General features: G+C 40.6%; 1 protein-coding gene across 3 annotated transcripts in view; it reads left to right on the forward strand.

Annotated features, from left to right (window-relative positions):
• The window catches only part of dchs2 (dachsous cadherin-related 2), a 140,069-nt gene that overhangs the window by 20,190 nt on the left and 93,575 nt on the right, over window positions 1-26,304 (forward strand). For all 3 annotated transcript variants that reach the window (XM_072568264.1, XM_072562676.1, XM_072567589.1), the window contains exons 4-5: window positions 359-595; window positions 12,185-13,186. In XM_072568264.1, coding sequence (XP_072424365.1) covers window positions 359-595; window positions 12,185-13,186 — 1,239 coding nt within the window. The remainder of the gene's footprint in view (window positions 1-358; window positions 596-12,184; window positions 13,187-26,304) is intronic.

Below are 26,304 nucleotides of genomic sequence, written 5' to 3' on the forward strand. Positions count from 1 at the left end.
TTTCAATATATAATTTCAGTTGCATCACACTGTAAATTTTTGCTATAAATTCTGTGTCTTAGGATCTTATACTCCACAACCACCTGATGAAGGAGCAGCGCTCCGAAAGCTAGTGCTTCCAATTAAATCTGTTGGACTATAACCTGGTGTTGTGTGATTTTAAATTTTTGTACACCCCAGTCCAGTACCAGCATCTCCAAATTATATTGGGAAACAGCACACTCTCTGGTTTCTTTCCATTAATTGAAATGGGCAAAAGCCAGGATAACAGGGAGACATTGTAATATTAAATCCTTTAAATATGTCAGTTTAAATTTGATGTCATAGAGACTAATATTACTTCCTTTTTGTTTTCTAGGTGCAGTGTATTTAACTTCTACCTTCAGTCACCTACAGGTTTCTGATGTGCAGTTGAAAATTTCTGCACGTGATGGTGGCAATTTGACTTCGTCTCTGAATGCAACTGTAATTGTCCACATTCTTCAAAGTTCTGTAGCTCCAACAGTGTTTGAGCAATCTTCTTATTCTTTTACCATACTAGAAAGTGTCCCTATAGGAAGTGGTGTTGGAAGAGTACAGGTTGCAAGTATCCAAGGTGTGTTTCAGATGTTCTGCAAAAATAAATTAAGCTGCCTTTCACCCATATGATTAATTGTTTTACATCTTGTAGATAAACATTTAGATCTTCACTGATTATCAGCTAGCTTGGGCTGATTAGATCGTTCCTGCTGTTATGAAGGTGTAAGGGGTACTGTACCTTTACAAGAATTGAAGGACTTAGCAAGCAGATAGGGTGCTGGAGAATTTATAGTGTAACATTTGGTCCAGCAGCTAGCAGTACGTGGGTTGCTATGAGATGAAAAACAAATTCAAATTCAGCCAATCAGTTTAAATTATGCCCAAGATACTAAGCTCCACTAAAGTTTGAATTTAGTATTTTGACAATATTAAAACAATGAAATGATCTGATGTTTTGGGGTATAGGACCAGAAAAAATTAAACAGTTGGGGGAGAACTGCCAAGCCACCAACATATGCAGACTGCCCGTAGAATAGCTCTCTTAAAGGTACCTTTATCTATTAATGACCTGTGAAACAGAAATCCCTAAGAAGAAGAAAAGAAGACAGAGGAAGATGCAAAGAGAAGATTCAACAGCTGGCTGGTTTTGAAATTTGAATTTTTAGGTAAATCTTAATTGGGAGTTTTTTTGGACTGTATTATAGAAGGGAAAGTGAAAGATAGGTTAGAGAAAGGAGTTGTAAATAGTTGTTAGTTAATGTTATATGTTAGACTTAATAAATAAAGTCCTTAACATTTTTGTACTTTAAATAGTGACTTTTGGAATAGTTCTTGGCCTCTTTAATTTTAACAGGTTACAACATGGGTTTAATCATTCCTGAGTTGCTGATTTAAATTAGCGGGGGAGGGAGGGTTTAACGCTGTGTCATAACACTGCCCCTAAATGAAGGGTCAGCTCATTAACATGATTTTATAGAAGTTCTCTACTTACTGGAATTGGACAGGGAATTTCAAGCAGGGCTGACTAACCATTGAGCACTTGCAACATTGTCTGCATTATAACCATCCCGTCTATTGTTTAGCACTGTTATTTAAGTGGTCCACTAGTAACACTTTGAGGGGAAGAAGAGGATGGTTTTAAAGTTCAAATACAGTGCAAACATTGAAGAGCATTTGAGTGGCAGACAGTTTTAACAAGGTGGCAGTTGCATTCCTTAGATTAGGTAGTGGACTTTGTCAGATTGGGGGCCAGAGTTGGGAGGATTTGATTAAGAGTGATGCAATTAAGCAGACCACAGGTAAAACTAGAGCAGCCAGTACAAAGTTCTTGCTGACTCTGTGGATGAAGGCAAAGGAGTAAATGAGGCTCCGAGAAATGGTACAGGACACCATTTAAGTGATGGAAGTGAAAAGAATGTGGCACTGACAGTATGATTTGTTCCTTTCACCTGCAATTGGAAGTTCTGTGTTGTCTGCTCAGAGCCAGAATTAAGGATATCTCCTGGTAACTGGAAATGATCAGCAGTTGTCTGTTCTTCATAGGAATAACATAAGTAGAACTAAGAATAATTTTTTTTGTGAAAAAGTCTTAGAAGTTAGAGTTGAAATTAACAATCAAACATTCATATGTAATAACTTCTAAATTCTTACCTGAGATTAATAAAATTGATGTAAGGCAAAACAAATGACATAGTTGAATATGTGTAACCAAAACATGGTGGACAAAGCGGGAGTTTTGGCCCATGAGGTACTGACACTGGTCCTGAAGAAAGAGAGAGTTGCTTAATTGGGTTGGGCTCAATTTTAAATATTGCTAATATTAGCATTCTTGTTAATTGAATAACTCGGGCGGCACGGTGGCACAGTGGTTAGCACTGCCGCCTCACAGCGCCAGAGACCTGGGTTCAATTCCCACCTCAGGCGACTGTCTGTGTGGAGTTTGCACATTCTCCCCGTGTCTGCGTGGGTTTCCTCCGGGTGCTCCGGTTTCCTCCCACAGTCCAAAGATGTGCAGGTCAGGTGAATTGGCCATGCTAAATTGCCCGTAGTGTTAGGTAAGGGGTAAATGTAGGGGTATGGGTGGGTTGCGCTTCGGCGGGGCGGTGTGGACTTGTTGGGCCGAAGGGCCTGTTTCCACACTGTAAGTAATCTAATCTAACTTAAAACTAATGAAAGGAGGGATGGAGGGATTTGGGAAAAGGTCATTTCAAAAGCAATTGCTGTCAAACAGAGCACTGATTTGTAGCATGGGCCAAGGTGAGGTTGGAGAGTTTGACAATGATATTAGAATATTAGCAATTAGGGTGACATCAGGGAATAATAACAAAAGTACCTAAAGGCCCAATATTTTAGTGTGAAGAATTCCTAAGTTAATAGATGAATTAAAGAATAGATAAATACAGTAGTGCCTCGACTTACGAACTTAATCCGTTCCGGGACCCAGTTCGCGAATTGAATCAATTTTTCCCATTTTTCGGATAGCGTAAGAATGCTTGGACGGCTCTTCACAGCGCACACGCCAAAGACGAACTGAATTAGACCACGCAGAGCCCGAGAGCTTTTGCGTTCAACAAGCGCGTAGCAAAGCAGAACAATGAAACCACGTGGTCGCACACAGGCTTTGTGCGTTTGTATCTTGAAATTTGTACGTACGTTGAAGCAAAATTTTACATACAATCCTGTTCGTAAACCAATTTGTACGTGAACGGGGTCGTTCGTATGACGAGGCGCTACTGTATTAAGGAATTTGTTTTAGTACTTGTTACGGTGATGTGATTTTAGATTAACCAAGGCTCAGAATTCAATATTCCAAGATTCTTAATTATCAGGGAGGAGACACAAAATGGACAAGTGGGCGATAGTTTCCTTAATATTAAAGAATGGGAAAAGGAAAGTAGAGAGGAAGAATTTCGTTATGGAGAATCTGTTTGGATGGAGCAAAAAAAACAAGGAGGGGCAAAAAGCAATGATGTTTATAGTTTACTGGCTGCTTAACAGTAGTCATGCTGTTGAACGGAGTTTAAATCAAGAAATTAAAAGTGCATTTAACATGGATAATACTGTAATCGTGTGGAATTTTATATAAAATGGGCAGTTCAAATCTGTTAATAGTAGTGTTGGGGAGGAGGAATTAATGTAATTCGTTCAAGATAGTTTTCTAGTTCAGTATATCAATGAACCAATGAGGAAGCAGGTTATTTTGTTTTTAAACCATCAACTTTAATAAGGTAATGGAAAAGGTTGATTATAATGAATTTTATATTGAGTTAGGGAATAATTTAGTTAAGTCCAGAACTAGGGTATTAAGTCTGGAGAGCAGCCTATGTTGAATAAGTGTAATGTTGATTGGGATACTGGGTTAAAAATATGGTAGATAGGCAATAGAAACCATTTAAATAATTCAGTAATAATTTGCAATAATTAAACATTTGGTAAGGAATAAAAATTCTACAGAAAATAGTCTCAAACTGTGGCTAACTGTAGAGGTTAGCTTGTACTCTATTAAAGGAAGAGGCTTGCCATTTTCCATACGAACATAAAAATTAAGAGTAAAATGTTGAATAAATATCCTATTGAGCCTGCTTCTAGTGGTTTCAGGCATCTGGCAGGCAATTTCTTGTGGAACAGGACGTCTCAGCTGCAGTACTTAATAGCTTGAGAAGCTCTTTTAGTCAACAGTCGAGTGTTGGATTGCTGCTTAACTTGGTAGGTTTTCTCGCTGTGGGAGCCAGGGATTACCGCCCTTAAAGATGCCCAACCCCACACTTCTTGTGAAAAGAACTAATTGTGGCCAATGTCTGTGTGTATCCTGTAAAGTCTCTTCGAAATTGTGTTTGTTTTAATTAAATTGTCTCTCATTCTTCTAAATTCCAGAGAATATAGACCATACTTATTCAGCCGGTCATCACAGGACAGCTTTCTCATCTAGCCTTGTGACTCATTGCAATATTTCCTGTAATGCAAGTGTAGTGTTCTTTAAATTTGGAAGCCAGAGCTGAACACATTATTCCAGATGTGATCTTCCCAAAGCTCTGTCCTGTTGTAGCAAGCCTTACTTACTTTTCTACCTCAGTCCCCTTCGATTACAGACGCAGATACCATTTGCCTTCCTCATTAGTGTCCCGACTTAAGACTTGGTGGAGGTAATATTTTTGTCCCTATTTATTCATCTATTAACTGTTTCTGTACTAAGACTTGCGTGTTCCATTGTGGTTCCAAAACAAATAATAAGCTCCAAGGTTCGAAAGAATTGTAAATTTCAATATTAGTCTCTAAACAACATTTCTAAAAACCGATGGAGGATTTCACTGAAACTTGGTACGCAACCCAAGAAAGAACTGATTTAGTTTTTAAAGAAGTTGTGCATATGGTTCCAGATCCTGGAATTTCTTAGAAGATCCATCCATTAACATTAGGAAATGGGGTACAAATTGGCTATCTTTTAGAAAGTCGTGTATTGTTTGATTTAGAGTATTGTGGTTTGTCTCGCTACTGTGATACACTTTGTCATAGCTGTCAAAATGTGCTCAGAGCTCTTAGAGTAGATTGTTGGATGCAAACTAGTCTGAAGCCTCCTCAGTGAGATAGAAATTCTTAGTAATAAGGATCTCTTTTTTTACAGTTTTGTAGTTGCAAACCATCAACAGGCAGGAAAGAGCAAGAAAATTGTAACAGCATTGAGTTAACGTAGTATGGTGGAGATATGCACTCTACTGAATTCCCCCTACTTGATAACTTGTGCCTGCTTGATAACTTGTGTTCCACAAATTTCTCTGGACATTAGTGTTTAAAGATTTCACGCCTTTCAAAAAAAGTTATGTTTTCCTATTCTTCGAGCTAAAATGAATAGTTATGCACTTTCCTAAGTGGCACTCCAGCAGCCACCATTTTGGCCACTCGCCTAACCTGTGTACATCTCTTTGCAGCCTTTTTTATGTCCTCCTCACAGCTTCCATTCCCGCCTGCCTTCGTATCATTAGCAAACATAGACAAAGAAATAGAAATTAATATATCTATGTCATTAGTACTGATTTTAAATGCCAGATCGCAACGCTGGTACTTGTGACACACTATAAGTTATAGGCTGCCAGCTTGAAAAGGTCCTGTTTGTTCCTATTTTTCAAGTTTTGTCCATTAACCAGTCCTCTTGCTATGTATTATCCTAACTTCAAAAGCCCTGAACTTCTTGATTATGTTAATGCATAGCACCTTAATGCCTTTTGGAATTCCAAGTATACCACATCTCCTGGTTCTGTTTCATTTACCTCCCTACTTACATCCTCAAAAATCCCTAATAAATTCTTCAAACACTGTTTCTCTTTTAATAAACAGTGTTAACAATGCCTGATCATACAATGTTTTTCAAATGCATTGTTAGGACTTCCTTAATGATGCCTTAATAGTGACTGATGTCAGGTTAACTGTCTTGTAATTCCCTGATTTCTGTCTCTTCCTCTCCCCCTGGACTGCATATCCCATTTATTGACTTATAATTTGTTGTAGCTATTATGGAGGTCTGGAAATTTATAACCACTGTACCAAATATCTCTGCAGTTAATCTTTTAGAGACCACAGGTGTAGATTATCAGAAACTGGGGATTTGTTAGATTTGGCCCTTTTAAGTTTCTCCAGTACTTTTTCTCTGGTGATATTAGATTAGATTAGATTAGATTCCCTACAGTGTGGAAACAGGCCCTTCGGCCTAACAAGTCCACACCGACCCTCCGAAGAGTAACCCACCCAGACTCATTTCCCTCTGACAATATGGGCAATTTAGAATGGCCAATTCATCTGACCGGCTCATCTTTGGACTGTGGGAGGAACCAGAGCACCCAAAGGAAACCCACGTAGACACTGGAAGAATGTGCAAACTCCACACAGACCATCACCCAAAGCTGGAATCGAACCGGGGTCCTTGGTGCTGTGAGCCCCGTGCTGCCCCATTGGACACGATTTATTCTGATTGAACGTATTTCAACTCAAAACTTTAGCTGTTTGCCTTTTAACAGATGCTGTCAGACCTGCTGTATTTTTCCAGCAATCTCTGATTTTGTTTCAGATTTCCAGCATCCACAGTTCTTTGTGTTTATTTAAGATTTATTCCCTGGTGGCCTGGAGTCACAATATCCATTTCTAAGAAAGCTGATTTACTTTTCCATACGTCACATTTTATGGAATTTCATAGCTTATTGTAGTTTTGCTTGAAAGACAATGTATTCTCAAAACATTACAGTTCTTTTTGATATTAAGAATATTACTTCATATGCTAATTATCTCAAGTTTTGTTTCATTGAAATTTTTTTGAATTCTGTATCAATATAAGTAAAAGCATGATTCCTGCACAAAAACTGAAGGATATTCTGAAACATCAGGGTACTGGTTTTAACATTAATCTAGTATCACATGAGTGTAATCTGCATTGGAGTTATGCTATCCTTTATACAACAATCACAGAAATATTTGGAACACTTCAAGTCCATTCTTTACACTGTCATTCATAAAGGTAATTGATGAAGATGAGAAATATGATATGGACAGTAGCCATCTTTCTCCTCTTCTGGATGAGAAAAGTTCAGGAGCATGGCATACGTGCCCCGAACAAAACCAACAACTTATAACACCTTCTGATAAGGAAACTTCGCAGGAGCATTAAATAAAATATCACAGGAGATCTTATTAGGGCAGGTGACCAAAATCTTGGACAAAAAGGTAGTTACTAAGAGGACTTGAGGAGTGTCAGGTCATAAGATATATAGGAGCAGAATTAGGCCATTCAGCCCATTGAGTCAGCTCTGCCATTCAATCATGGCTGATATGTTTCTCAACCCCCTTCTCTCCATAACTCTTGATACCTTTATTAATCAAAAATCAGCCATGATCCTTTTGAATGGTGGAGCAGGCAAGAGGGGCTTAACTGTATACTCCTTTTCCGCTTCTTATGGTCTTTTGGTGTTTTGAATGTGGTAGAATGTTTTCCTCATCTTTTGTTCACAGGGTTATTTGAGCTCTGATTATTCAGTAAATAGAAACTTTTCCTGTTATTAAGATATCTGTTTAAAAGAATGCGTGGGGATCTCCGAGAAATGTATAAACCTCTAACAGGATTAGATAGGAAGGATGTTCTGAGTGACATGGAGTCCAGAATCAGGGATCACAATCTAAGAACAGAATTAGGCATTTATGATAGAGATAAGAAGACATTTCTTCACCCAGAGAGAGGTAAGCCTCAAAGTGGCGTTAATGTTTCCAAGAAGGAGATAGATATATTTCTTAGGGCTAAAGGGATTAAAAAAAAAGTGGGAACAATGTACTGCGTTACATAATTAGCCTTGATCGTATTGAATGGTGATCAAGCTCAAAAGGCCAATTGGCTTACTCCTGCTTATTCATCGTAATTTACTCACTCTTACCAGGCCCTGGACTCCCCTCTGTTTCTATGTTGTAATTTAAATGACTGAAAAACTGATAGAGAAAATAGGACATCAGAATAAGCTGCCAAGGGACATAAGCTTTGACATGTATGTAAAAATAAAGCGATCACCAAGAGTGGATGGGTCCCTTAGAAGTAGAGACAGAAGAAACGGAAATAAGAAATTCATAGAGTCATACAGCACAAAAACAGACCATTTGGTCCACCATATCTATGATGACCAACATGCACCAAACTATACTCATCCCATTTATCTCCACTTAGTCCATAGTCTACTATGCCCTGACATTTTAAATGCTCCTCCAAATGCTTCTTAAATATTGTGAGAATACCTACCTCCACTACCCTCTCAAACAGCATGTTCCACATTTCAATTATGCTGTGGATGAAAAAATGTTTCTTCAGATCCCCTCTAAACTACTTCTCACTTTAAATTTATGTGCTTATGGTCTTGGACACATCTGCCATGGGAGAAAAGATTCTCACAATCTACTCCAACTATACCTCTCATAATTTTGAGTACCTTAATCAGATCCCCTCCCCCTCAGCTTCCTGTGCTCCAAGGAAAACAAACCCAATCCTATTGAGTTTGTCCTCATAACTGAGACCTCCAGATGACTTTACTCTGCATCCTCCAATGCAATCATGTTCTTTTGATAGTGAGGCAAACAGAACTGCACACAATATTCCATATGTGACCCAACCAATGTTTTTAGAGTTATTACAAGACTTCTGAGCTCCTATGTTCTGTGCCTCAGCACATGAAGGCAAATGCCCCATATGCCTTCTTCACCACCCTGTCTACCTGTGCTGACACCTTCAGGGGTCTATGGACTTCCAAAACCAGGACAAAGTAGCTGCTTGATTGACACACTACCCACAAACATGCATTCCCTCCATTTGCCAAATTCAACAGCAACAGTGTGTACTATGTACAAGATGCACACAGAAATTCACCAAAGATCCTTAGACAGCACCTTCCAAACCCACAACCACTTCCATCTAGAAAGACAAGGGCAGCAGATACAGGGGAACACCACCATCTGCAAGTCCCCGATCAAGCCATTTACCATCCTGACTCAGAGATATATTGCTGTTCCATTTTTTTTTACTGGGTCAAAATCCCAGAAGCCTCTCCCTAATTGCAGTGTGAGTTAACCCATAACACAACAGTTGCAAAGATTCAAGAAGGCAGCTCACCACCACCACCTCAAGGGACAGGCAATATATGCTGGCCTGGCCAACAATGACCACATGATGAATGAATGAAAGAAAACTCCATCTATTAACTTATTATTGTCTATTATAATCCCAGCATTTTGTGTACCCTGTTATTACTTTCTAATATTCTCTCTGTTCCCCTACCCCTAAAGAGTTCGCTTAAACCTACCTGACAACACTGGCAGAACACCCCACAAGGAACACTGCTCTCGCTCTATTCAGATACAACCTGTTTGCTTATACTGTTGTCTTCATAGGGTCGGTTTTAATGTCCCAGGAATCTAAAGTTCTCCATCCTGTACCACCTTTTGAGCCACACATTTGGCTGTCTTAATGTCCAATTTCTGTACTCACTTGCACGTGCTACTGGGAGTAAGCCAGAGATTACTGTTTTAGAGATCTTGTTTGGTAAATTTCTAATTAGCTTTCTAAATTTTGATTGCAGGACCACATCTCCCTTCCTACCAATGCTGTTAGTGTCAATGTAGACTGTTCGCCTTCCCGAGGAAGAATTAGATTAGATTACATTACAGTGTGGAAACAGGCCCTTCGGCCCAACAAGTCCACACCGACCCGCTGAAGCGCAACCCACCCATACCCCTTACCTAACACTACGGGCAATTTAGCATGGCCAATTCACCTGACCTGCACATCTTTGGACTGTAGGAGGAAACCGGAGCAAACCCACGCAGACACGGGGAGAACGTGCAAACTTCACACAGTCAGTTGCCTGAGGTGGGAATTGAACCCAGGTCTCCAGCCCTGTGAGGCAGCAGTGCTAACCACTGTGCCACCATGCCGCCCAAAATTTCCTGCAGTTATTCTGACACTCCTGATCCCAACACCAAGGGAGACAACAAACCATCCTGGAGTCAAGTTGCAGCCAAAGAAACACCTCTCTGTTTCTGTAACTAAAGAATCCCCTTGTACATTACCTGTGCTGCACTCCAAGCATCCATTTGTTTCACTGATCCCCAGAATGGAAAACGGTTTAGTGAGTGGAATCTCTGGGAACTGCTGCATTTCCCTCCTGTTTAGCTGGGACTGCCTGACAGTCACCCATTCCCTGTCTGTCTGTTTGTCTCTGTCTTGTGGTGTGATCACTTCTCTGAATATGCTATCCACATAGTTCTGTCTCTCACATATGCATCTCAGAGCTGCTACTCTAACTCTGACACCAAAGTTCCAGTTCATGCGGCTGGTGACTGTACTGCACATGGACTCAGCTGGGTCATGAGAAAAGTCCAGAATCCCATCTTTGTAAGAGGGGCATTATGCTTATCCAAGCTGTCTGTCTCTTTCAGATCCCCCTTTGCCTTAACATTAAACCTTTAAATCACTTTACTTACTTTAATAAAGAATAATGAAGCTACTGTAGGAAGTTGTGGCTGTAGTGGAAGATCACTACTTTCTTACTGAATGCAGAGAGCGTATGAGGTATTGAATGGCTTATTACTACTCCTATTCCCAATGTTTATAACTTCTTCGGATCAGGGATTATGGGAGTTCTCTGGGCCTCCTCAGAAATCTGGACTTCTGCCTCAGCTGTAAATTACCACAAGGAGTCACTGAACAGTGTCACAGTTTACAATGTTGGAAAGAGTGCAGGTGTAACTCAGGAAGTAGAGATCAAACAGAACTATGCTTGCTGTTCTTTTTAAAGCCTTAAATCAATGAAAAGTGATTGAAGAGCCCTGATGTTTTGAGGTCCTGAGTTAAAGTAGGAAGTTGGAGGCCTGTGGGGAGAGGATGAGGGGTGTCAGTGTATGAGGACTAAAAGCACTAATCAAGTTGTACATTTGTTTGCTGAGCTGGTAGCTTTGTTCTCTGATGTTTTGTCACCATGCTAGGTAACATCATCAGTGAGCCTCCGGAGAGCACTGGTGTTATGTCCCCCTTGCTATTTATGTCTTTTGGTCTGTTGTGGTGGGTGATATTGGTTCTTTTTCTGATAAGTTGGTAAATGGGGTCCAAATCTATATATTTGTTAATGGAGTTGCGGTTTGAATGCCAGGCCTCTACGAATTCCCATGTGTGTCTTTGTTTAGCCTGTCCCGTGATGGATGTATTGTCCCAGTCAAACTTGTGCCCCTCTTTGTCTGTGTGTACGGATAGTAGCGATAGTTGGTTGTTTCTTTTGGTGACTAGTTGGTGCTCGTGTACATGAGCACAGGAATTCTTAGAGACCTAGCATCCAAACTGGAAAGCCATTAACAATCATTATCGATTTGGAACCCGTTTACCAACCTCTCAGAAAAAGAACTGGAAGTGATATCACCTACCACCACAGACCAAGACACTCAACAGTAAGCAGGACACAAAAAAAATGCTTCATTGGAGGCTCACTGATGATGTTACCTAGCATGGTGACGAAACGATAGAAAAATCTATCAGCTCAGCAGAGCAAATGTACAACATGAGCTACAAATCTTCTCTAAAGTGACTAATGTTTAAGCAAACGGTCAGAACAGTGCACCCTCATACCAGTCTGCCTTAGTGCATGGCAGCCCTGTGTCTACCTCCAGTCTGATTCTGAAGTGGCATAAGTGCCTCCATCCCCCTCCACTAGAATGAAGACCCTATCATTTGAGGTACTTGTTCCCATTGTAGGTGCAGCAAGTGGGAAACTTCCTGAAATCCGTTAACCAATCCAGAAGCAATAATTCAGATCCATGTTTCAGGCCAAAGCTGAATATAGTGATTATTGATGAGGAATGCAGAGCGTTCTTTATGTCACAGATTTTCTTAGCATAACTCAGCATCTAAAAATCTGCGAAGGTAGTATTTGGAATATATATTTAAAGACTGTGTGGAAAGATATCAAATGGTCTGAACACATTCTAGATTGAAGAGGGTTTACTGTATGCTTTTATCAAAGAATGAAGTCAATTAGTTAATGTGTGCCTGACAACCACTGCTAATTACTGAAAAATACAGTGATATTGGAGAAGTTAACATATGTGCTTGTATGGATTATATTTAATTTTTTAAAACTTTTTTTCCCACTGTTTTCAGATTCTCTAGAACCGAAGTACAGAATTTCCTCTGGTGATCCAAATGGCTATTTTTCTATTGAATCTAAATCTGGTCTCATCAGAAGTAATAAGCAGTTAGATCATGAAGCCGAACCTTTTGTGATGCTTACTATTGAGTCTCAAACTAGCAGCTCTCCTGTCTACAGCTATGTACAGGTCAACATAACAATTATTGATGTCAATGATAATGCACCAGCTTTCCATCAAGAATCTGAAATTATTACTATTTCAAAAAATACCTTGCCAGGAACAGTCCTCTACATTGCTCATGCTGAAGATAAAGACAGTGGATTAAATGGAATAATCATGTACAGTCTACAGAATGACTATGAACAAACTTTTAGCATTGATTACATACATGGAACACTTTATCTGAACAGGACTGTTTTCTCAAAGAAAAAACAATACAGTATACATATTCTAGCAAGTGACCATGGAGCCCAACCTCTGAGCGCTGTGTTCATGTTATTAGTAAATGTTGACCAGTTGGATGGTAATTTGACATTTGAAACATTAATTTATGAAGTTGAAGTCAGTGAGGCTGCACCATTAAATATGAGAATTTTACAAGTTCATGCTCACATGCAGGATTCTAAGGTGGCCTCAGACTTGGTTTACTCACTTCAGCAAAACTTGGATTCGTTAACATTTGGCATCCATGCTGCGAGTGGCTGGATTTACATTCATAAAGCTCTGGACTATGAAAATAAGCATAGCTATAGCTTTAAAGTGTTTGCCACAAATCCAAAGGAGCACTTAAAACAAAGTGCTATTGCATCTGTAATCGTTAATGTTATGGATGAAAATGATAATCCTCCTCTTTTCACACAAAATTTGTACTTTTTCACAATTGAAGAAAGCCCCATTCCTCAGGGCCTGGTTGGAAAAGTGCAAGCAACAGATCGGGATTCAGGAAAAAATTCTCATTTATCATTTATACTCTTATCTGATGGAAAATTCTTCAGACTGAATTCAAAAACAGGTAAAAAGAATGATCAATTATGGAATTGTAACAAAGGGAATGTGATGAAAACAAGGGGAAATGCCTGCATGCCAATGGAGAAAATATATTGAATAAAATCCTGAGAAAACAACAAAAAAGGGAACAGCTAAGTATTTTACAGATTAAATTATTTTAAAATGGAACTGTTTAGTTACTTAGAAAGAAGAAAAAGAGTATTTGAAAATTAAACAGAAAGGTGGGGTTAGACTTGCTTGCATGTATTTGATGAGCCAAATGGCTTGGTTTAGTGTGGTAACAATGTATTCTGTGGGAACAAAAACCATTGTCAATATTTAAAAATATAAGGGAAGTACAGTGGCTCAGTGGTTAGCACTGCTGCCTCTCAGCACCAAGGACTGAGGTTCAACTTCACCCTCGGGTGACTGTGTGGAGTTTGCACGTTCTTCCCCTGTCTGTATGGGTTTTGTCCGAGTGCTCCAGTTTCCTCCCACAATCCAAAGATGTACAGGTCAGGTAGATTGGTCATGTTAAATTGCCCATAGTGCCCAGGGATGTGCAGGTTAGGTGAATTAGCCATGGGAAATATGGAACTACGGGGATAGGATAGGGAGGTGGGTTTGAGTGGGATACTCTGTGGAGGGTTGATGGGGATGTGATGGGCCAAATGGCTTGCTTCCACACTCTGGAAGGGAGGAGCTAAACCTTGATGGTAGTTTGAGATGGACAGCAAGAGCTTCTTCAAGTATATAAAAAGGAAGGGGGGGTCAAAGTTAACATATGCCTTTTTGTGAATGAGGCTGGGCAAATAATAGAACAAAGAAAGTTTACAGCCCAGGAACAGGGCCTTTGGCCCTTCAAGCCTGAGCAGATCCAAATGTACTGTCTAAACCTGTCGATCAATTCCTAAGCATCTATATCCCTCTGCTCCCCACCTACTCATGCATCTGTCCAGATGCATCTTAAATGAATCTACCGTGCCTGCCTCCATCACCTTTGCTGGCAACGTGCTCCAGACTCCCACCACCCTCTGTCTGAAGTACTTGCCGCATGTATCCCCCTTAAACCTTCCACCTCTTAACCTTGAAAGTGTGACATCTCATGATTGAATCCTTCACCCTGGGAAAGAGCTTGTCTCTATCCAGCCTGTCTATACCCTTCATGATTTTGTAAACGTAACCTACTCAACCTCTCTTCAAAGCTAGCACCTTCCATACCAGGCAACATCCTCGTATACCTTCTCTGCACCCTGTCCAAAGTTTAGGGTGTAGCTTTGCTCGCTGAGCTGTAGGTTTGATATCCAGACGTTTCATTACCTGGCTAGGTAACATCATCAGTGGCGACCTCCAAGTGAAGCGAAGCTGTTGTCTCCTGCTTTCTATTTATATGTTTGTCCTGGATGGAGTTCCTGGGATTTGTGGTGATGTCATTTCCTGAACAGGAACCCCATCCAGGACAAATATATAAATAGAAAGTAGGAGACAACAGCTTCGTTTCACTTGGAGATCGCCACTGATGATGTTACCTAGCCAGGTAATGAAACGTCTGCATATCAAAACTACAGCTCAGCGAGCAAAGCTACACCCTAAACCTCAACCTGAGCTACAAACCTTGCCTTCTCCAAAGTATCCACATCCTTTTGGTAATATGGCAGCCAGAACTGTACACAGTATTCTAAGTGCGGCCGAACCAATGTCTTGTATAATTTTAACATGACTTGCCAGCTCTTATACTCAATACCCCATCCAATGAAGGCAAGCATACTATATGCCTTTTTGACCACTCTATCCATCTGTGCAGCAACCTTCAGGGTACAATGGACCTGTACTCCCAGATCTCTCTGCCCATCAACTTTTCCCAAGGCTCTTCTGTTCACTGTATAATTTACTCTGGAATTAGTCTTGTCTAAATGCATCACCTCACATTTGTCTGGGTTGAAATCCATCTGCCACTTTTCCACCCAACTCTCCAGTCTATCTATATCCTCCTATATTCTTTGACAGTCCCTAATGCTTTCTGCTAATCCACCAATCTTCATGTCATCTGAAAACCTGCTGATCATACCAACAGTGCCCTCTTCCAGATCATTTATGTATATTACAAACAACAGTGACCCCAACACTGATCCCTATGGAACACCACTGGTCACCTTTCTCCATTTCGAGAAACTCCCTTGAACTACTACTCTCTGTCTCCTGTTGCTCAACAAGTTCTTTATGTACCTAGCTAGAACACCCTGCACACCATGTGACTTCACTTTCTCCATTACTATGGGGAACCTTATCAAACGCCTTACTAAAGTCCATGTGTATGACATCAGCAGTCATTCCTTCATCTATCAACTTGGTCACTTCCTCAAAGAACTCTATTAAGTTGGTAAGGCACGATCTCCCCTGCGCAAAACCATGTTGCCTATCAATGATAAGCCCATTCTTTTCTAAATATAAATAGATCCTATCCCTCAATACCCTCTCCAGCAACTTTCCCATTACCGACGTCAGGCTCACTGGTCTGTAATTACCCAGGCTATCCCTACTACCCTTCTTGTACAGGGGGACAACATGAGCAACCTACCAGTCCTCTGGCACCTCACTTGCATTTAAGGATGCCACAAAGATATCTGTCAGGGCCCCAGCTATTTCCTTTCTCGCCTCCCAGTAATCTTGGGAAGAATTGGCAGAGGAGTTGAATAAATTGTTTGTATCAGTGAAATACTAATATAAAATTGATAAATAATTAAAGGGCAAAGGAGGAGAAGGAAATAAATACAATACCTATCACAAGAGAAAAGTAATGCAAGAGAAACTAATGGCGCTAAAGACCAAAAGGTCACCTGAACCTAATGGTTTGCATTCTAGAATATCAAATCAGTACCTGTAGACATAGTGGATGCACTAGTGGTAATCTGCCAAGAGTCCTTAGATTATGCAAAAGTTCCAGAGGATTGGAAAACTCCCAATTTAACATCTTCATTTAAGCAAGGAAAGGAAATGAAAAATCAGGTAACTATTGTTAGTTAGCTTAAACATGTTATTGCAAAAATGTTAGTATCTGTAATTCAGCTATAAAGAATGTAATAGCAGGTTATTTAGAACTACATAATACGATCAAGCAGAATCAATATGGTTTCTCAAAGAGAAATCATACTTGACAAACATATTTGAATTATTTGAGGAGGTAACCAATAGGATAGATAAAGGAGAAGCAGTGGATGTAATATATTTGGATTTTCAGACTTAATAAAGCACCACATGTTATGTTACTGAATGAAAGCCTATGGTGTTTAGGGTGGTAAATTTGCACAGATAGAGGATCAACTAATTAATAGAAAATAAAGTGATGGGATAAAGGGGACTTTTTCAAGATGGTAACCTGTAAGGAGTGAAATCATGTTCCGTGCTGGGGCCACAATTCTCTCCAGTTCTGATGAAGAGTCACTAAACCCAAAACATTAACTCTGCTTTCACCCCATGAATGCTACGAGACCTGCTGAGTTTTGCTGGCAATTTCTGTCTTTGTTTCAGATCTTCAGCATCCACAGTTCTTTGTTTTATTAACAATTGCAGAAAGCTACAGCACAGATGGATTTCTGAGTGCTCGTGCAAAAATCACATAAAGCTAACATACAAGTTTAACACAAAATAAGGAAGGCAAATGGCATGCTGGCTTTTATTTAAAAGCAGTTGGAGTATAAACACAGACATGTGAGATAATTGCCTTCATTAACTGAGGCAGAGTATACAAGAGCAAACAGGTTATGCTGGGATTATATAAAACGCTGCATAGCTAAACTAGAAAGAGACTCCCCAAAAAAACACAAACATATTAGAATTTGACATGCCTCAGAAATATCCCCACTAAGTCTTGACAGCAGCTGCCCCAGGCTTTATTGTGTCCCTGAGCACATAGTCCTGGACCTTAGAATGTGACAGTCTGCAACACTCAGTTGAAGTTAACTCTTTGCATTGGAAGACTAACAAACTTAGGGCAGACCACAAAATATCTTTCACCAAATTGATGATCTTCCAGACATAGTCAAAGTTGTATTGGTTTGCGTCCCAGTAAATAGACCATAGAGTACAGAGTCTTGTGTCACAGAGCTGTTTGGGACGGATCCTGACACTGCTTCATCTGTCTCCAAACCTTTATAAAGACACACTTCAAAGGAGATGTAAATATTCTTCCTCCCCACAGTTGCTTCGGGGGTAATGGCAATAGCTAAGCAAGTTCAAGCATGCACCAGCAGTCTGATGAGTAGTGTCGTTCTCACCACCAGTCAAGTCTTGGCTGTTTGTAGAAAAATTAAATGATGAGACATTTTGTCAAATGACTTTGACGATCTGCTCAGGTAACCATGTGACAGGATCAACCCTCTCCTTTTCCTGCAAAGTCTTGAGGACATTATGTGCTGCCCACTGCCTGACAGACTTGTAGCCAAAGGTGTTTTCCTTTGCACATTTTTCCATGGGAGACAGGTATATGGAATACTGCAACTACTTGGAGCGTTCCATGGCAATGAGACCAGACACATCCTTTGTAAAACCGAGGACAGATAGGACTTCATTACTTCGTGACACTTGGTGTTTGCATAATGAGGGTCTACGTGTCGTTCCATTTCCCTCTCCCCTTATTAGTCGAATCAAACACTCAGAGACACAGTATGGTTCTACCTTCACCTTTATTTCGGGCCCTGGAGTGAGAGACAACAATCACCCATGTGCACAGAAACATGAGTTCTTGGTCTTCTCTCGAACTGCAGATTCTTAAGGAATTATGTAGTCAGTTACAAGGAGCTGCATCCAAATAAGGCAACATCTATGTTGATTAGGTGACCATTACAATCAGCAAGCATCAACAGTAAAGATTAAGCCATCTGGCATTACACAATGGATGCTTTTCACCTCGTCAACCCACAACCCTTGCCTTCAGCACCTCATTGTTTACTGCAAGTTCTTGTCTGGACAAAGTCATGCTAGCTGAGCCTTTGTCAAGCAACCCTAAACTTAACTCTTTCCAAAGCTGCTCATACCTAATACACTTTCTCATACGCATAGCTTGATACAGCCAATCACAAATATACTGTCAGAATAAGAACATCGTATCCAGAGCTTTCTACATGGCGTGCTACCTTGGCATAGGCATGGGGAATAGACTAGATCTGTACCACATATGATAGTGCCGATAGTACCTCCCATCTGATGACCAGGTGTTTAACCCACAACAGAGTAGGAGCAGTGCTCCCTCAGTTTCTGCCTCACTTTGGCAATAGACTCCTAGGTTTTGATGCATGCCTCCCGAAACCATATTCCTTCCACCTTCAGAAAATCTGACCTGATGGTGAAGGGCATAAATGATTAGTCAGCCTCGTTCTTAAATAGCATGATCTTGCCATGATTTACCTTGGCTTATGAGGCCAGTTAATTTGATTGCAGATGCTCATGAGTCTGCATACTGACAGCGGATCTGAGCAGAAAAAGGGCTGTGCTGTCCATGAACAGCAAGTCTTTGACCTGTGGGCCTCTACTGCCTGGAAGAATCACCCTTCTGATGCTCACATCCTTTCTCATGGACTCACCAAAAGATTCTATTTAACATACAAACAAGGCTGGAGAGAGTGGCCAACCCTACCTGACTCCAGATCTGATCAAGAAATTTTCTGATTACCACATATTGATTGAGGCTGCATTACTGATGTTGGTGTAGAGAAGTCAGAATCAATTGCAGATTCCCTCCCCAAACACTGTTTTCGAGAGTATGTCCCTCATGTAGGTGTGCACTATCCTGTCAAAAGCCTTCTCCTGGTCCAGACCAAGAAGCAGGTGTCTGCCCCTGCCTGTCGTGCACATAGGCGATCATATCTCAGAGAGTAAGAACCTCTCAGTGATCTTCTTGCTTGGTACAGTGCAGGTTTGGCTGTGGTTAATTACTGATCCCAGAGCAGACCTGATCCGGTTGACAATGACCTTCTGCAAGATTTTGTAATCAACATTCGATGATGAGAAAGGTCACCAATTTCTAATCTCCTCACTCTGCCTGCTTGTAGTTGAGGGTGATGATACCCTTCCTCATGGATTTGCATATGCCCTCTGCGAAAAGCATACTGTCATACATCTCCAGCAGGTCCTGGCTAATCAACTATGACTCTGTGACTGTAATTCCCACAAAGCTGAATACAACTGAGCGATAAGCCATCACTTCTAGCAGTTTATTCTTCTCAAAGGACTAGAGGGCCTTGGTCAGCACATGGTTGCTCCAAACTCTCCTATGTTCTGTTGTGTAAGATCTCCTTGATAGAGGACAGGCACAACATGAAGGGCATGTTATCTGTGAGTTTCATGTCATACGGTCTATTCTAAAAGGATTTGCTGATCCTCAAAATGTCAAACTGAGATGATGTTGGAGGTTTCCCAAGAAGATGTCAAAAGTACACCCAGAGTTGTGTATACTAGGATATCACTACAAGTTTATATTCAGGAATCCTATCTAAGACTATGATCTTGATCTCCTAATGCAATTCATATTCCTGTTTGGGTAGGACCAAGAGCTATCTTATACATTTTGGCTGCTGATCACCAAAGTCTCATAGTTAGACAGCACGGAAACAGACCTTTTGGTCCCATTCGTCCACGTTAACTAGGTATCCTAAATTGAGTTAATCCATTTGCCTCATTTGACCCATATCCCTCTAAACCTTTCTATTCATGTGCCTGTACAAATGTCTTTTAAATGTTCGCCATGACTTGGTGTTGAACTGGGTTGGACAAAGTTAAAAATCACACAACACCAGAATATAGTCCAGCAAGTTTATTTGGAAGTACAAGCTTTCAGAGCACTGCTCCTTCATTAGGTGGTTGTAGTGGCGCTCTGAAAACTAGTGCTTCCAAATAAACCTGTTGGACTATAGCCTGATGTTGTGTGATTTTTAACTTTTAAATGTTGTGATTGTACCCAATTCTGCCATTATCTCTGGAAGCTCATTCCATACAGCCACCACCCTCTGTGTGAAAATGTTGCCCCTCAGGTCCTATTTAAATCTTTCTCCTCTCATCTTAAAAATATGTCCTCTAGTTTTGGACACCCCGACCCTTGGAAAAAGGTGTTTACTATTTACCTCATGATTTTGTAAACCTCTGTAAGATCATCCCTCATCCTCCAATGTTCCAGGGAACAAAGTTCCATCCTATCCAGACTCTCCTAACTCCAACACTCCAGTCCTGCTAAGTTTTCCTTTTTCACCTTCTGGAAGAAAGAAAAACAAGAGCACATCTGATCCTGCTCACGGAGCAGACCATGGGCTGGAAGATTATCTTGAAGGCCTTTGAGGCAAACAGTGAGACTTGCTGGCTGTTAACTTCCTGGATATCCTCCTTGAAAAGAATCCCTATTATCTGAGTGGGAGTAGATTCTGCATACTTTACTGGCATTTGGACAATTTTGCCCATCTCTCTCTTGCTATCTCTACACGTATGAAGTTAAATAAGCTCATGTTGTTCCCATTGACTGTTTCCCAACAGTCCACTGGAGACTCAAAGAGGTGTATCATGGGTCCAACCTGTGTAATCTCTTTCAAGTTCCTCAATGTATTATGGGATCAACAGTTTCACACCCAGCTTCCACATTCCCTTTCCAGCCTGCCAGCCATTCAGTGGGTGAATTCAACAGCAGGCAGTGGTCAGAAAAGAACATAAGCTCGACGTTGGTGGATCTGACTGAGAATGCTTGAGACATAAACAGGAAATCCTTGTGCAGATGGACCGATGTGACCATGACCAGGCGTATCTAGATATTGCCGACTATCTGTCTTGGTTTTTCTCTTTGATATGCTCTGTGCTGCTGACTGCTTGTCTCTATGTTTCATCTTGCCTATTCTTCTAGTGCTGCTGACTGTCCGGGAATCATTTTCTCACCTGCCCCTCTAGGTGTCACTGACTGACTGTCACATGATCCTCTTCTTGCCCACTCTTCTCGTTCTGAGGTCTGCCTTTTCAGATTCCTTCCCTTGCCCAGCCCCAATTTTGCTTCCTGTAACTGGAGGCTTGCTGATGGTTTGGATAGGATCTTCTCCAAGGCCATGTTCTGGCCAGAGGGCACCTGTTGGACAACCCTGTGGTATAGATGGAAAGTTTTGAAAAGTTCAGTGAGCAGAGTAACCTTGGTGAACATGTACTCAAATCCTTAAAGGTAGTGGAGAAAATGGTTAAAATAGTTTAAAAAACCAGCTATGGGCCATGTAGGATTATAACTACAGGCATAAAATTTAAAAGCAAAGAGATCATTCAAAGACCTTCACTGCATTTTAGATAAAAATTTAATATTTTATAAAGCGGAAGGAGGAAATTTATCAGGTTGTTTCTGAGGACCAGGGAATTCAGTTGTTCAGAAGTTGGACACATTAAGGCTGCTTTTTATTTGTTCACGAGATATGAGTGTTGCTGGCTAGGCCATTTGTCCTGAAAAATGTGGTGAACTGCCATCTTAAATTGTTGCAATTCTTTGCGGTATAGGTGCACCCACAGTGTTGTAAGGAAATGAATTCCAAGATTTTACTTCAGCCACAGTGAATGATGGAGTGTGGCTGGGAAGCAACATATAGGTGCTGACGCTCCCATGCATCTTTTGCGCTTTAACCTTCTAGGAGGTAGATGTTGTGGATTTGAATGGTACTATTAAAGGAGCCTTGGTGAGTTATTACAGCCTTCTTGTAGATGGTACATACTGCTGTCAGTGTGCATTGGTGGTGAAGGGAGTGAATGTTAAAGCTAGTGGGTGGGTTGCCAATCAAGCAACATGCTTTGTCCTGGATGGTGTCAAGCCTTTTGAGTAATATTGGAGATGCACTCATCCAAGTAAGTAGGAAATATCCCATCACACTCCTGACCAGATGGAATATCCCCTCTTCTAACCTTATGTTGGAGGAAGTCCATTGGTGAAGCAGCTGAAGCTGTGTCTAGGACATGACCTTGAGGAGCTCCTGCAGTGATGTACTGGGGTGAAGATCATTGACCTCCAAGAAACACAGTCATTTTCTTAGATAAGGGAATGTTAAGAGTCATAGAGCTGTTTAGCATGGAAAGAGACCCTTCAGTCCAAGTCATCCATGCTGACCAGATATTTAAAATTAATCTGGTTTCATTTGCCAGCATTTGGCCCATGTCCCTCTAAACTTTTCCTATTCATATACCCATCCAGCTGCCTTTTAAATGTTGTAATTACACCAGCCTCCACCACTTTCTCTGGCAGCTCATTCCATACATGCACCACCCTCTGCATGAAAAAGTTGCCTCTTAGATCCCTTTTAAATCTTTCCCCTTTCACCTTAAATTTATGCCCACTAGCTTTGGACTCTGCTACCTTGGGGAAAAGACATTGGCTTTTCACCCTACACATGCCCCTCATGATTTTATTCTATAAAGTCACTCCTCAGCCCTCCAACGCTCCAGGGAAGTAACCCCAGTCTATTCAGCCTCTCCCTATAGCTTCAACCCTAGCAAAATCCTTGTAAGTCTTTTCTGAACCCTTTCAAGTTTCACAACAACCTTTGTATAGCAGGGCGACCAGAATTGTATGTAGAAGTGGCCTAACTAATGTCCCATGCAGTTGCAATATTAACCTCCCAACTCCTTTTCTCAATGCACTGATCAATAAAAGCAAGCATACCAAATTCCTTCTTCACTATCCTGTCTACCTGCGACTCTACTTTCAAGGAACAATAAGCCTGCACTCCAAGGCCTTTTTGTTCAACAACACTCTCCAGACCCTTAACATTAAATGTGTAATTCCTGCCCTGATTTACCGTTCCAAAATGCAGCACCTCAAATTTATCTAAATGAAATTCAATCTGCCACTCCTCAGCCCACCAGCCTATCTGATCGAGATCCCATTGTACTCTAAGGTGGGTGACATGAAATGTTTTCAAATGATGAGTGGTTTTGATAGAATGGATAGAAAAAAAACTATTCCTTCTGGTAAGTGTAGAAATTGTCAGAAATAGAATTAAAACTATTTATAAAAGATATCGATGCAAGATAAGGGATGAGAAATATCTACCATTTCTAGAGATTGGAAGACCATTCAAAGACCAGAGAAAAGAAGCCCTTAAAAAGTGAGGCTGGAGTGGTCTGGACAATGAGACTTTGGGGAATGAGAGAGAAGAAGCAACCAGCTACTGTTAACACATTTCAGAGAGAAGCAAAGGATGCAGATTAAACAACTACTCTTTATCAATAATTTTTGGTACACAAGGCTGAAGAAGAGAAAGTGAAAGGAAGACAATCCATCAGCCTCCTGTCAGGTTTATAAACATGACTGAGTGGGATTTCTCTGGAAATGATTAATTTACCTGTCTGTTAGTTATGGAGATTATGAGGAGACTGTGTGTGGAGAAGATTCTTTTTTACTCAGTCTCAGTCTTGCTAGTTGCAGTGCTGTCCAGGCCTGATGGGACATTTCCACTGCCTGTACTGCCTCTCCTCATTTCCCTGTCACTTGACAATCATCCCTGTTGACACCCAAGCGATCTGTGATGAGAGGACTAGCACATATAGTGGCTCTTTCTGGCCTTGTCCTTGGTCATCTTCTTTGGTAGGTTGCTGCAATCTGTGGAGGACCATCCGTAAAACTGTAGGCTGTCTTTTGCCACTTCAGCCTCAAGACCAAGGTAAAGTTTCAACGCATTGACTCCTCAATAAATTCTTTAAAATTGTGCTTTCCTTTACTGGATTTTTAATGTTGCTGGGCAATTTCCTATGTGTCCATTTTGCAATTTGTTCATGCAATGTGGACTATTGCTGGCAAGGCCTACATTTATTGTCTATCTCTAATTACTCAGAGGGCCATTAAGTGTCAACCACATTGCTGTGGTTCTGCAATTAATATAGGCCTGAACAGGTAAACACAGCAGTTTTCCTTCCATTAAAGATAAGTTTTTATGACAATTGGTGATGGTTACCTATTCACCATTTAGACTACCTTTTTACTGAATTCAAATTTCATCATCGGCCACAATGGGATTCAAAGATATTCTCAGAAGATTAATTTGGGGTTGTGGATTACTAATCCAATTACATTGCTAGTAAACCATGCCTCCTCATCTGTTTCACTGCCCCATTATTTCCCCGTCACTTCCTTTCCTTCAACCCTATCTCCTTCCCCCTCCCTTTCCCCCTCACTATGGGCCATATCCTTCTCACCACACTCAGTTATTTCCCCAGTCTGTTCACTCTCTTCTTTCTCCTCATCCTCTGTTCATCACCACCATTTCTAACCCCTTTCCTGTCCACTTCTCTGTCTGGTATCATTGATATTTAGGCAAGGTTTGTGTTCTGTTTCTTTATAATAAGGTGTACATAAGTCAGCATTCTGGCCAGGTAAAAGTGGCTTTTAGGTTTAGAATTCAAAAATAAGCCTAACTACTTTCACGTCAGTACTTTTGTAATTTCACCCATTTGAAGTGGCCCAGAATATTTTGATATAACCACAGATCATGAGGAGGACTATGATTTTCTGATGCCTCATGCTTCAGTATTGTTGTCACTTTGCATTCTAATATATGTTTAATTCCCTGTCACAAGTTTTCATTCTTTTTCTCTTTGGTCATTTTCAACTGAGCTTAGAGTACCTTAGCTAAAAAGGTGTTGATGGCTTATTCTTGAATTAATTTTATGGGAATACAGCAGGCACTTGAGTTGAAGAGTTTACGGGGTTATCGGCAAAAAAAACACACGTGCACTTTCAAAGAAGACGTACAGGCATGACAGGTCAAGTAGCTTTATTCTGTTCTTTGATTCCATGTTATCCCTAGACTGATCTTAGCACCAGATGCCTGCCTTCAGAATATGAATGGTATACTGTATAATGCCTCGGTGGTAGAATAGTCCAAAGTAGTAAAGTAGTACTTACTGGGAGACTGCACAGGAAGATAGCCTTGATTACCTGGGAATCCATCCATCCTTAACTGCCTGCTTAAATTGAAAGCATTATGACAGCTAACAGAAAAACATTTATTTTTATGATTTAGTGCTTCTGCTCACTAACTAGGGGAAATAAATCTCCTTAACGTTTCCTGTTAGTAGAATATATGCAATTAATCAAGGGACCATGCACTGCAATGTAAGTGGAACCTTTTGATTCTTTGTGCTTTGGAAAAATCCTACAATCAGTAACTTAAGCTACTGTTAATTTCTCAAAACAAAATTGTAAAGCTTGCTTGCTGTAGCAGACAATACATCCCTGAATTGCTTGTCTAATGTTTCTGATGTCACCTGATGAGCATGATGGAAGTTGTAAGAGCCATTTATGGTATCAAGAGTATACCAACTTAAGCTTGAGGTCAGGAGTTAATTGTTTCAATTTAACCTGTGGTCCCAGTCAAACATATAAACAAACTTTAGAATGGGGCCAGTTTCCAAATATGCCAATTTGTCTAATTCATTCATTTACCATGTGGAGGTAGCATCTTATCAGGAACAACACTTTCTGAATAACTTTCATTACACCCAACCATATTTGGGCAAAATGCCAGAAAGAAATGTCACTGGGGACAGGGTCCTGGGAGAATGATATTTGTTCACTTGCTTTCCTACATTACACAGGTTTAGTCAGGCAAAACCTCTTAGGAAATATGTCAGTAATGAGTGCATAAATGGGAAATCATTCACAATTTCTATGTAATATCAAGTAATTAACATGGGAGATGGTGGATTAGTGGCAAATTAATTGACTTCAGAGAATGCACCAGCGAGGTTATGACATTTTGTCTCAACTTTCTCGGACTGAAATAGATGAAAATCAGTTAGTTTTGCTAAGGATTCTGAGTGGCTTCAAATGGACAGGGCCTGTGAAATGAATATTCAAGGCTATATGTGCTATCGTAAGGACAGACTGACTGGCAGAGGGGGGTGGTCCTGATGGTAAGGTATGATATTCAGTCCCTTGCGCGGAGGGACCTAGAATCAGGGGATATAGAGTCAGTATGGATAGAGCTGAGAAATTCTAAGGGTAGAAAGACCCTAATGGGAGTTATCTACAGGCCCCCAAACAGTAGCCTGGATGTAGTGTGTAAGTTGAATAAGGAGCTGAAATTGATCTGTTGCAAAGATATAACTACAGTTGTTATGGGGGATTTCAACATGCAGTTAGAC

This window comes from Chiloscyllium punctatum, chromosome 1 (assembly GCF_047496795.1).
Source record: "Chiloscyllium punctatum isolate Juve2018m chromosome 1, sChiPun1.3, whole genome shotgun sequence".
Taxonomy (NCBI): Eukaryota; Metazoa; Chordata; class Chondrichthyes; order Orectolobiformes; family Hemiscylliidae; genus Chiloscyllium; species Chiloscyllium punctatum.